Below are 12507 nucleotides of genomic sequence, written 5' to 3' on the forward strand. Positions count from 1 at the left end.
TTCACCGTAAGAGTACAGAGCTGGGGCCCATAACTTGAATATGGAGAAAAGTGCCCCAAACCACACCACACATGAAGAGGGGCCTGCGTCTGGAAGTGCTATCACGGACCTTCGGCTCTTTTGTAGCCAGGGTGTGTAGCTAGATGACGGGTCTAGGCTGATGTCACACTGAGCAAATCAAAGGTAAAGCTCTGCAAGCCATCGGCTTCCTCTTTCCCCGTTTGCCCCCTGCCTTTCAGAAATCACCATGGGGAAGAATTCTCTGTCTTTGCAATGGTTTCACTTTCAGCTATCCTCATCATGAGTGATTTCAAGAAAGAGGCTGGAATGCAGCGCCGCCTGGAGCATGTACCTGGACATGAACTGCTAAACTGCAAAAGGAATTTACTTTCTGTAATGTCTAAGAGGGAGGAACCTGGGGTTTCATCAAACTGGCTATCAATAAAGCCCAAAGCAAGGAAGGTCCCAGTCACACCACTCAAATACAGGGTTCGGGAAGTGTGCGCAGTGCTAAGTCATTAATGGTATAACACTTTCTGTCTTATATTGTACAGGAAAAGCCCAGGACGCTTTGCTGGAAACACAGGTTAGAGAGATTCTTGAGAAAAAGGAAGAGAGAGGATCGCATTTCCCTTTGCGTTCCCATTACAGCGCACTTGGTGGGGTCCTGCCTTGCTCGGGTTCCACAACTTGCCAAGGGAGAGGGAAATGATCCTGCATTTACCTTTGCTGTACACAATGCAGTTGTTTTGGTTGTCTTCCACTCCTTGCCAAGTCACATCCAGTAGCCACTTGGGACCAGCCGTCAGCACCATGGGGACCTGAGCCTTTGTCTTCTGTGGAAAGAATGATAACAAACAGATGCCATTTGCTTTCATTGATTAAAAACTTGAATAATAACTGTACTAATCATTTTATTTTTACAAACAACTAAATCTCCCAAACCATAATCCAAGTCCTTATTCCCCTGTCTCATAATATCTTTTTAAGACGACAGAAGCTGTAAGGATTTACTGCTTTCACTAATCTGAATGGTAGAATTATTATCAAGGATTTTTTTTTTCCTAAATGATACTGGATCAGATCTCCAAGATTAGACAGATCTCTTGCGGCTCTGAATTATAAAGAGAATGCAGATGACTTTCATTGCAAAGAGCAGGGTGTTTAGAAGTGAACTTTAGACACATTGTACTTTACTATCAACAGGATCTCACTATTTCCTGAAACAGACAGGAAAGAATTTAAAGAATCAGGATCCATTTCAAAGCTCTATCCTGAGCAACATTTATATTAGAGCAGGAATTTATTTCGAATGAATAATGAAATCTACCCAACCCCCTCTGCTAAGTGTGGATATGTAGTCTCAGGGTAACTGAAATAATAATAATGCTAATGATTCACCATACATTGTCTCCAGAAAGACTATAAAAGAGGACTTGTGAATAAATTCAGATGCAGAGCAACTAAAGCATGACGTCCCTCGCTCTGAGAAGCACAGAAAGCGGGGAGACATTTGCCCTAGTTCTAACAAAGTATTTCCAGTTGTACGTTTTAAATATAAGGCTCAAAAGGTTCATCATTTTAGGCTGTTTGGCATCCAAATTATTTGTCTTTAATTACGTTAAACATGGCAGGAAATAAACTGGGGAGGAAACAAGTGAGCTTTAGCAAGACTGTTGTTTCCCGATGAGTCACAGTGAACTGGCATTCAGACTTTTATCATCCATCAGACCATGTCTGTATATCAAATATCACAAAACCACAACACAGACTACAATGCAAGGGTCTCAAGGTAATTTTTGAACTGAATCTTCACCTAGATATGATCCTGCCAAAGAGATCTCAGCTCATTCTGGGACTTTGCTGCAAATTTCCCAAATTGGCATTAATAAGTATTCACTTGAGGAGTTCCATGTAATCTGGTCATTTCAAATCCCTCAGGAACCTGGAAAACCCATTTCACCCGCTGAATGACAACAATGATAACGTCTGAGACACGGATCTATTGTTAGCTGCAAACCCATACTGACAACTAGGCATAAGATGAATGTTAACCCATTTCTTGAAGTATCAATTATATTATAAGAGGTAAACTACCATGAAATATACTGTTTAATGAAAAAATCAACCATAATGGATAAATTAAAAAAAAAAAGAAATCTGAAAAAATATTTCAAATATTAAAAGAGATGGTAAACCAGATCAATGGTGAGAAATATTAGCATAGTAATTTTTTTTATATTCATACTTTGATTCATTTTAAATTCTTAATTTTTCAACTACATATCTTAATATTTGGCAAACATCTATCTGGTGCTTTACACGTTCAGAGAAACTTCTCTAGTAACAAACTATAGAAATTGTCCCTGAAAGAACAGTCTTGCAGGATGGTTATGTGAAAATCCTAGAGGAAAGAAGTAATTTTATATTATATCGTTTTTTTAATAATACAGGCAAAAATGTTATCAAGTTATCTTTATGGTTATTAGTCTGAGTGACCATTTTTATTTCCGTTTGAAAACAGAATTGCAGACAAGCAAGCTTCTTCAATCTGAAATGATAATGACCCATATCCATTTAAATATTAGGTCTTAATTATGCATATGTCTGCTTCTCTTTCTACCAGAGAAACTGGTAAATCCACAGATCAGGGTCAGCAGGTCTCCAAGCAGTAGGCAGAAGAAGTCACAGGAGAGAGTGCACCATTTCGATAAAACCGGATGTAGGAGATTTTGTGGTCTTATTGCTAACAGCTTCTCTCTTCTGGTTTTAAAGAACAGAATTCAACAAAAGGCACCTCCCCCATTTCTACTGTACTGTTATTTCATGGGAAAGACATGCCTTTTATTTAATCTTTATACTCCATAGTTCTTAAAGCGACATAGATTTCTACACAGTAAATCAGCTCTTACAATTTTCCACAGATAATATGAAAAATAGATATTGATCACTTAAATTCTTTAGGGAATCTTTTAGTGTAGAGCAAATCAATTGATTTTGCTGAAACTATAATCTTCCATCATTTATGAACATACAAACCACCTCCACCGTGGTCCTGTGTTTGGTGCTAGGAATGTGAGGACATCTTTTTTGGTGAAAGATATGGATACATAAGAAAAAGTTTAATATAATGCAAAAAGTAGCATGGTAAGGAGTGCAAAGTCATGTGTAAATTGTTTTGGGATTAATGCAGGGCAAGAGAGAAACTTCTGTTGTGTGGATTCTGGGAAGATAAAGAGAAGGTAACATTCAGACAAGATCTTAAAGGATAAACGGAGAATTTGCAATTGGTGGTATAGAATGGGCAAAATCTGAGCAGTTTATAAGAGAGTCATAAGTACAGGAAATAGTGAGTCTTTCTGGGACTCTTTGGTTTTAACTACTTACAAAGTCGTTAGAGCTGTTCTTGGTACGTAGAAAGCACTAGATATGCATTAGTTATCATCATTATAATCATTATTATTATTATTGATAAGTGGAAGAAACATAACAGCAATTTGTCTGGAAGGGCAGGTGAGAAGCATATTTTGAAGGATCTTTTCATACCAGGCAAAACCCTTTATGCTTGAATTTCTTGGCAAAGGAAATCAGTTAAGACTGCTTAACCAGGAAGAATAAGGGTGCTACCACGTATGCAACTTGTGCAGGGATTTTCTTAGACACTTCCCTGACTTATTTAGTCCTGATGTCCATTCTCAGATTAAAAAAAAAAAGACAACCACCAAAAAACCCTGCAACTCAAAGATTAATAATTTCTTTTAGGTCTAATAGCTGGTAGAAGGAGGACGCTATTTTTATGTCTAGCTTTGTTTCCAGACACTACCATTCCTGGGGTGACCAACCATCTGGGCTTTCCTGGGATTGAAGGGTCTCCCAGGATGCTGGATTTTCAGCACTTCAACCGGAAATTCCTGGGCAAACTGGGATGACTTGTTCACCTCCACACCTACTACTACTATGGTTAGAACAATATTGGTGGTTTATATCTATTGAGCACTAAATGTTGGGTATTGTACTTCTCCTCAATTACCTTTTTTGATTTTTTAACTCTAGGACTTAGGTATTAACATTTTCTCCATTTAGTACATAAGTAAATTAGGATTTGAAGGAATTAATTTTATGGTACAAATAAAAATAGTTAATTAGTATATTTCCTTAGAAGTAAGTTAGGTATCATGTGTTTTAAAACCTTGGAAATCTTTATTACACCTGGGCATAGGTAGAATCTGACTTATTAAGAAACTGAATCGAAGGAAAAAACAATTTCTTTTCCTCTAAACCAATAAAGCAAAAGCAAAAATGTAGCAAAGACTTGCTGAAAGCTATACCCAAGCTGTAAAGTAAATAATAAGTAGATAAAAAATCTCAAGGGACCAGTTATTACAGTTTTGAGGAGGTAAGTCAATTTCTTTCTGAAGAAGACAACTTTTGTAGAGATTGACTGACTTCAAAGAAGATTACCAAGTGTGAGAAGGAAGGAGTTATCCAGGATTATATGAAATCTACACTCCAGCAAAATCCATGAATAGAAAATAACAATAATATCCACATTGATCATTAGGTTTACTTTCCCATGTCTCTATCACAAGGACTCACACAAGTCTAGAATTTTAAGAGCTGGAAGCAACTTTGAAGTTCAGTGAGTTTCATTCCCTAATTTCACAAATAAAGAAAGTAAGGCCAAGATGTTTATTAGCTTCCTACAGAGGATATAGTTGGCACAATATGTCGGGAAGAGAGTGGATATAAAAGTTGTGATAGACAGAGAAACAGTGTCCATGCCCCAATTCCCTGGAAACTGGGAATATATTACCTTACTTGGGAAAAGGGATTTTAAAGATGTGATTAAAGTTTAGGACCGTGAAATGGTGAGAGTATCCTGGATTATCTGGATAGGCCCCATCTAACACATAGAAGAGAGAGGCAAAACAGAGGATCAAAGGGATTCCATATGAAAAGGATTCCACTGCCTTTGGTGTCTTTGAAGATGGCATACTGAGACTATAAAATAAGGAACACTACAGTGTCTGGAAACTGGGATGACTCTCAGTTACAGGAAGCAAGGAAACAGGGACCTCCGTTCTGCAACCTCAAGGAACTGAATTCTGCCACCAGCTCAAATGGTGGGAAAGGTATTCTCCCCTAGAACCTCCAGAAAGGAAAGCATCCTGCTGACATCTTGATTTTAGTCTAATGAGATCCCATACTGGATCCGATCTACAGAACTGATAATAAATTTGTGTTGTTTTAAGCCACTAAATTTGTGGTAATCTGTTTCAGCAGCAATAGAAAATGAATACAAAAGGCATGTGGGTTTACTGACTTACAGTTTAAAAAAAAAAAGACTTTAAGTTCTTATCAAAAGTACTCAAAAGTGTGAAACAGCTTCTTCTTTGTTGGAATAACAAAAAATCTACATTGTCATTCCACAGTCATTAGATATGCTTAATGTTCTTGTCTTCAAGTACAAGAACATACATAGTGGTGATTGTAATAATTTCCGCTCCTACAATTAAGTATTTAAAACGTTTCATGATTTACCATCGACCTTACAGTTGGGATGGAACCAAAAGGACATTACTGTTCTTGGAGTCAGATGGCCTCGGTTTGAATCCTACTACGTGCTATGGGCAGACTCTGTGACCGGAAAACCACTTAAACTCGAATGTCCTGAATTTCCGAACACACATCTGCCAAATCATTTCTATCTCAAGGAAAGTCTTATAAAGCAACCAGCATGGTGTTTAGTGCACTGCAGATGCATGCCAAAATCTGCTGAATAGCTACATGAATAAATGAATTAAAAATGTCCAAAAACATTTACTGAATCCTTACTATTTCTCAGGTGCTGATCATGTTTGTCGCTATTTGCATAAAAGTCAAGACAAAAACTCTTAAGTATCCAATTTAAACCTGGTAGTAGTCACTAGTGCGACTGATCCGTTGTTCCCAGCTCTCTGCTTTCCAGATCTCTGTTCAAGTTAGGGATGGCCTATGACCTCACTGGACCAATACAATTGAACAATCACTTCCACAGAGAAGTTGTAAGAGCCAATGGACTCACCATCATGCCTTGCTTTTGCTGAAGTGATCATGGAACCATGTAAGGAGGAAGCCCCAGGAATCATAATGGCCACGTAGCGTGATAAGGAAATAAACTTCTTTCTTTATGTAAAATGTTGCTGTGATATTAGAGTTGCTTGCAACCTCAGCAAAACCTAGCTTATCCTCACTTATGTAAAGGGTTTTTTTTTTTTTTTTTCTTTTTTCCTGTATTCAATAACCCATGGGTTTTTACAGGTTAAAGTTTGCACTTCATATCTAGGTGGTCTCTTTCAGGAATAAATCAATTCAAGGGACATAACAGGAGCCCTGAGTTTCAGTTAAACCGGCATGTTTTAAAAAGAAAAAGAAAGAGTGTGCACTTTTGAGGCTCCGCATTCTAAGTTAGAAAAATGTGCACTCCTGGACACTGTTTGAACCCAGAGTTTCATGCTTCGACAGCCCACAACTAGACAAACTTGACAAGGACAAAATGGGTCAAAAGTGTCATTTCTTAGGAATAATTAGAATCATCTAATGTGGATAAAAGAGGTCAAACTAGCATCCACTTCTCACTAACCTTTGGAGTTACTGGACCGACAAAGGAGGTTGCCTTCAATAAATGTTTATACTCAAGCCAAAAGGTTAATGGAGATAAAAGTAGACAGCCCAAAGGTAAAGCACAGAGGATAATTCTAACCCAAGAAACTGGTGACATAATGCTGTCTTAGGGATTCCAAATTTTGCTGGAAATATTTGTTGAGGATTTCCAAAATGAGGCTTAGGAAGAGCTAGAAGTCTTAGGAAAATCTGACCTATGAGAAGAGCCTGACTTTACAGCCTTTTAAAAGAGCTAGAAGAGTCCCTTGATGGAAAAATTGGCCTCCACTGACTTTAGTTGAGGAAATATAACAAAATCTCACTAGAGAATCTCAAGCCAATGCCATGAGAGGTAGTTTGATGCTGATAAAAATGCTCTCAGGATGTTGATTCCTTAACTGGGCAATAGGTGAAGAGGGCTTGAAGCCTATTTGGCAAAATTCATAGCTGTTTTAACAATTCATCGCTGTTTCTATTCTCTCAGCTATAAAAATATATTTGATAGTAGGCATAGAAAATTTTCCAAATTACTGTAGACATTAGATTTATATAGTTAGAACCAGAAAAATGGACACTCTCCCCCAACTGAATTATTGTCTACATCTAAATGAAAAAAATGGTACTGTATGTGATTTGACCTTGTACTTTACTACACAGTAAAAGTTTCAGTTAATATATCCAAGTAGTTCTCCATACTGGAATTAAATTCAAACACAATCTGACAGTCACGAAAACATTGTATCACTCTCCCTTTAGCTGTGTGAAGTCTCTGGTGACAGTGAGCTTGAATTTAAAAATTCCCTTCACCAACAGCCTATCCTATGGGTGCAAAATAACTTAAAATCTTGGACTACCAAAAGTGGGGAGAAATGTCAAGTAATATAACTCAAGGCTCTGTACAAGTTTTCAGTAATTCTACGCATGGCATATAGTCTCAACATTACTGACCCGACTGGAACTATAAAACTTTTAGTATGGGGGCACTTGGCGGGGTCTGTTGGCAGAGCATGCGACTCTTGATCACAGGTTTTGTGAGTTCGAGCCCCACACTGGGTGGAGAATCTTAAAAAAAATCAGGAAATAAAATCTAAAAAAAAAAAGATAACATTTAGTATGATGATTTCCACCTAATAAAACTGTGTTTTTTAGTAAACATCCTTTAAAAAGTTATATAGGAGCACTGGGTGTTATATGCAAACAATGAATCATGGAACACTACATCAAAAACTAATGATGTAATGTATGGTGATTAACATAACATAATAAAAAAAAGTTATATAGGACACCATGTGAAATGTTTGAGCTTGATGCTTTGGAGGCCAAGAATTTTTTTTTCATTCCAAGAATAGAGGACACTTTAAATTACAGAAACAGAATAACTCTATTCCATGTGGTCTTGCAGGGTCAACATTACCTATGTGATGATATAAAAGCAGGTTCTAACAATAACACCTAAATATTCTCCATGTCTAATGAATGCCAGACATCATTCAGATATGACTAGGTGTATCATGTGTTTCCATTAAAGTCATGTGCTTATACTTAAAAAAGAATGAAATGGCCACTGAACTACATTGGGATGTATCTTGGGTGAGAGTTGCCATCCTCCTTTTGTTTATTGTGTCTAAAAACGAGAGAAATAGAGAGAGAGAGAGAGAGACAGAGAGACAAAAACACAGAGATGTACAAACAGATTTAAAGAGGTAACTTCCAGGGTGCCTGACTGGCTCTGCTGGAAGAGCATGAAGCTCTTGATCTTGGGGTCTGAGTTTGAGCCCCACACTGGGTGTACATATTACTTAAATGAATAAATAAATACAAACTTAAAAAAATTTAAAATTGAAGAAGTAACTTCAGGAACTTCCAAACTCATACCAAGTATTTTACCTACAGTAATTGTTAAAGAAACAACAAAACTCAACTTAGTAAAAGATTATCAAATTTCCATTGCTTGAAAAAAACTGATGCGCTAGATACATTTTCAAACTCAAGTTCAAATAAATTAAGAATACTCTTAAATTGGAAAAAACGTGAGAAGTCTAAATTGGAAAGGCATCAGTAATGTGCTCTAACAAGGACCACTACACTATACCATTAGGCACAGAACAGATTTATGAATGAAAATCCCAGGAAGGTTTCATTAGAATAGTGTTTCTCTTGAGCACAATTCTACAAAATATCCCTTAAGGACAGCATGAGAGTGAAATCCCAGAGAGCTTCTGCTAACAAGCGTCTTTAAGATCACTGTGGGATCTCAAACACGATAAGAGACTTTTCAAAAACAAAATGAGTGTGAAATAAAATGATAGAATTCTTGGCTCCTATATCCATACTCCTTATGTCAAAGACTGTTTTATCTCTATGAACCAAAAATTTAAATAATCATTATCTCTGAGGTATATTTGCTTTGAGTTCTCAAAATTATGGAAACCCATTATTGCAACATGAGTCACTCTTAAATACAGGAATTTCAGTATAAGAAATAATGATCTTTTAAGAACGTGAACACAAATAGTTCCATATATCCAGGTCATTAAAATAATCTCTTTGCTTCCAAAAAAAAAAAAAGATTATTTCATGATCGTTAGAAATATAATATAAAATTATTATTCAAGAATCCTCATATTAAAGATACAGATATTTCATTTTTCAAGTGGGAAGACTCTCTAAATGAATAATAAACATCCAAGTTACCCAGATATTTATTTATACTTTCATTTTCAAAAAAAGAAGAGATTCATTTCTCTTTCCCTTTTGCCAACTCACTCCCACAGTCTCATCTGTTCTCCACATATATTTGGCTCCAAAGAGGAACTACTCCCTGAAAGCTGGCAACCATTAACTTCAACCTTTTATTTTATACAGTTCTGAAAGTCACAGAGTGTTTAAGGAGTGTTGTTTTGCTCCTGGCAGAATTTCTGGGCTTGCACCTAGTGCAATGTGCAAAAGAGTGTCGTCAGCACCGAAGCCTTGGGAAGGAAAAAGTAAATTGCTCTGGGGTATCCCTCCTCACATAAACCTGTGGCGGGATTCAGGGACCCGGAAAGCCATGATCCCAGCTGTGTGACCTGGGGCCAATCACTTAACCTCTCAGGGTCTCATCTTTCTCCTTTGTAAGATGATCTCCAGTGTCCTTACAGCTTGACAATAATATCATAAGGTTTTCTACCATAGAATTTTTGTCAAGTCTAAACTCAAATCTTGAGTGTGGAGAAGATATATATGAAAATTCAACACGCTGGGCTTACACTATCTTAAGGAAATGCTATTATTTATTTATTTTTTTTTTATTGCTCAAGCAGTTAATAAAGCCATCTAATTTACTTTACCTTGGGATATTAATACAAGGAAAATGGTGCGGTCAGAGAAAGTGGTGTGGTCAAAATAAAAATGTTAGTATGAAGAATTATACAGAGCGGGTAACAGATGTATATACACACATTCAACTATCGATGACCTATTTACACATAAAAAAAAAAAAATAGTGGTCAATTCTATTCAGCAGTCTCTTTTTGAGATTTACCCCAAAGGCATTCGGTGGAAGAAAGAAAAAGCTCTATCCTGCACAAAGTCATCCTCAGATACTGAGATATGTCTGTCCCTCATGAATTAATCTATTGCAGTATGTAATGAATCTTTTGGACACCTTTTAAACTGTCTCTTTATTACATTTGAGCCAATCTTAGTATCAGCCCTTCCCCTCCAAAGAAAAAAGGGCAATCCTGGTATTAACAATATAGTAAATTTTAAAACCAAATGCAAAGGGTTTTTCTTTTCCCCAAAACATTACATGTTTTGTTTTCATGATATGTACCTTTATTTTTGTCTGTAACCATACATTATTAAGAACTCCCCTATATCTGGAACTTAAAATATACCTGATATTTGAAACTTATGGTAACAGTCTATGGTAAAAATGGAAGAACAGGAACGAGAGAGGTGTCTCCCTCCAAAGAGAAAAAAGAAAAATGATGGCATTGTTAAACCATACAGTAGGTACTGTGATAAATATAGCACCTTTTGGGAAAGCAGATTTTTATGAGACAAGTTATTGAAAGTTGGGTGCAAAAGCTTCAAAGCTTGGCAGTCTAACTGGCAGAAGTGTGAAGGTGCTACAGAGTAGTAGAACAAAGCTTATCTAATCTGTGAGACATTTTAATAACAAGAATATTGCAAACACTTAAATTAAGTATCTAAAGTAAGACTCTGACCACGAGAGTAGTTTTCAGTATTTTTTTTCCAAATCAACAGATGCAGAAGGACTCTACTAATTCTGTACTTCCAGGGAATAAAAGCCAAGTGCCCAGTCACTGGGAGTGGCCTTCCCTTCCGGATGCAAGCTGCCTTGCTTTCCATGGGGAAAAACAAGCAGAAGAGGACTCTGACCAATGAGACAGGTTCACCTCTATATGCTCCCAATCCAGGGGGCCTTTGTTCAATATACCTGTGGGTGTGGGGCAACTAAAGGAGCATGGTATGAAATCAGAACCAAATGAGATAAACCTTTATTAATACTGACCCTGGACAAACTTCTCAAACCATATTCTTTACAAAAGGAATAGAAATATGAATAAAAGTATCAACGTGTATGTTAGGAAGAATATTTTTTTAAAGATTTATTATTTATTTGAGAGAGAGATCAGGTGAGTGGGGCGGGGGTTGGGGAGAGGGATAGGGAGAGAATCCTCAAGCAGACTCCCCGCTGAGCATGGAGCCCAATGCGGGGCTCGATCCCAGGACCCTGAGATCATGACCTGAATCAAAACCAAGAGTTGGATGCTTAACCGACTGAGCCGCCCAGGCACCCCTAGAGAGACTATCTAAATAACCTTAACATGACAAAGTAACACATCTATAAAAACTTAATGGTTGAGTGCAAATACCAGGGGTTAAATTCTGCATTTAGCTGCATCTGTATGATATTAAAGGTCGGACCAAGTTGGTTTACATTGTCCAGATGTGTTTTGTTTTTTTTTTAAAGATTTTATTTATTTATTTGACAGAGAGACACAGTGAGAGAGGGAACACAAGCAGGGGGAGTGGGAGAGGGAGAAGCAGGCTTCCGGCAGAGCAGGGAGCCCGATGCGGGGCTTGATTCCAGGACCCTGGGATCATGACCTGAGCTGAAGGCAGACGCTTAATGACTGAGCCATCCAGGCACCCCAAGATGTGGTTTTTGCCACATAAAAAATGTAACTTTATGTATAAACATTCTAACTAGTAATGACTGATCAGCATTATTTTTGGATATCTCCATGCCATTTCTATTTTGAGAGACTAATTTAGGTTATTCTGCTTTTAAAATAATCACTTTTTACTTTACTAGAAATTGAGTATATTCATTATTCATTCAATAAACATTTATTAAATTATCTACTACATATAAAACTCTTAAGAATAGAATGATGAAAGATATGTTACACCTCCTCTAGATGCTCACAATGTATTGATAATAAAAATGCTTAAATGACATACACATAGATTATTTAAAACAATATTTATAATCAGGTTCATGATATGTCAAGTATATGACTGATACATTTGGAAATCTCAATGCATATTTGATGGTCCATGACCAAATGACAGCATGGTAATAGATGAGAAGTGGTTAACAGACTCATCTTAAGGGATCTTCATGACAATTTAGGATTACACTTTAATTCTGAATTTAAAAATACTGAGGCTTTATCCAATATACACTGAAAATCTATAAAATATAGCTTATATTTTTAGTAGTTATATCTAAAACCCAATTATAAATCTTTCTTATTTATAGCTTAGTTTAAGCCATGCACTTCTACTTCTGTCAACATCAGTTTACTATATATCCATTTAATTATTATTACTAATAAGTATATCAAAGAT

At 36.7% G+C, this 12507-nt stretch overlaps 1 protein-coding gene across 5 annotated transcripts in view; it reads right to left on the bottom strand.

The window, feature by feature from the left end:
• The window catches only part of ZFPM2 (zinc finger protein, FOG family member 2), a 459697-nt gene that overhangs the window by 157768 nt on the left and 289422 nt on the right, over positions 1-12507 (bottom strand). For all 5 annotated transcript variants that reach the window (XM_054512514.2, XM_045896074.3, XM_064587997.1 and 2 more), the window contains one exon: positions 725-836. In XM_054512514.2, the coding sequence (XP_054368489.1) occupies positions 725-836 (112 nt within the window). The remainder of the gene's footprint in view (positions 1-724; positions 837-12507) is intronic.

This window comes from Mirounga angustirostris, unplaced genomic scaffold (assembly GCF_029215605.1).
Source record: "Mirounga angustirostris isolate CCGP_5_RB_7025 unplaced genomic scaffold, mMirAng1.0.hap1 SCAF_4, whole genome shotgun sequence".
Taxonomy (NCBI): Eukaryota; Metazoa; Chordata; class Mammalia; order Carnivora; family Phocidae; genus Mirounga; species Mirounga angustirostris.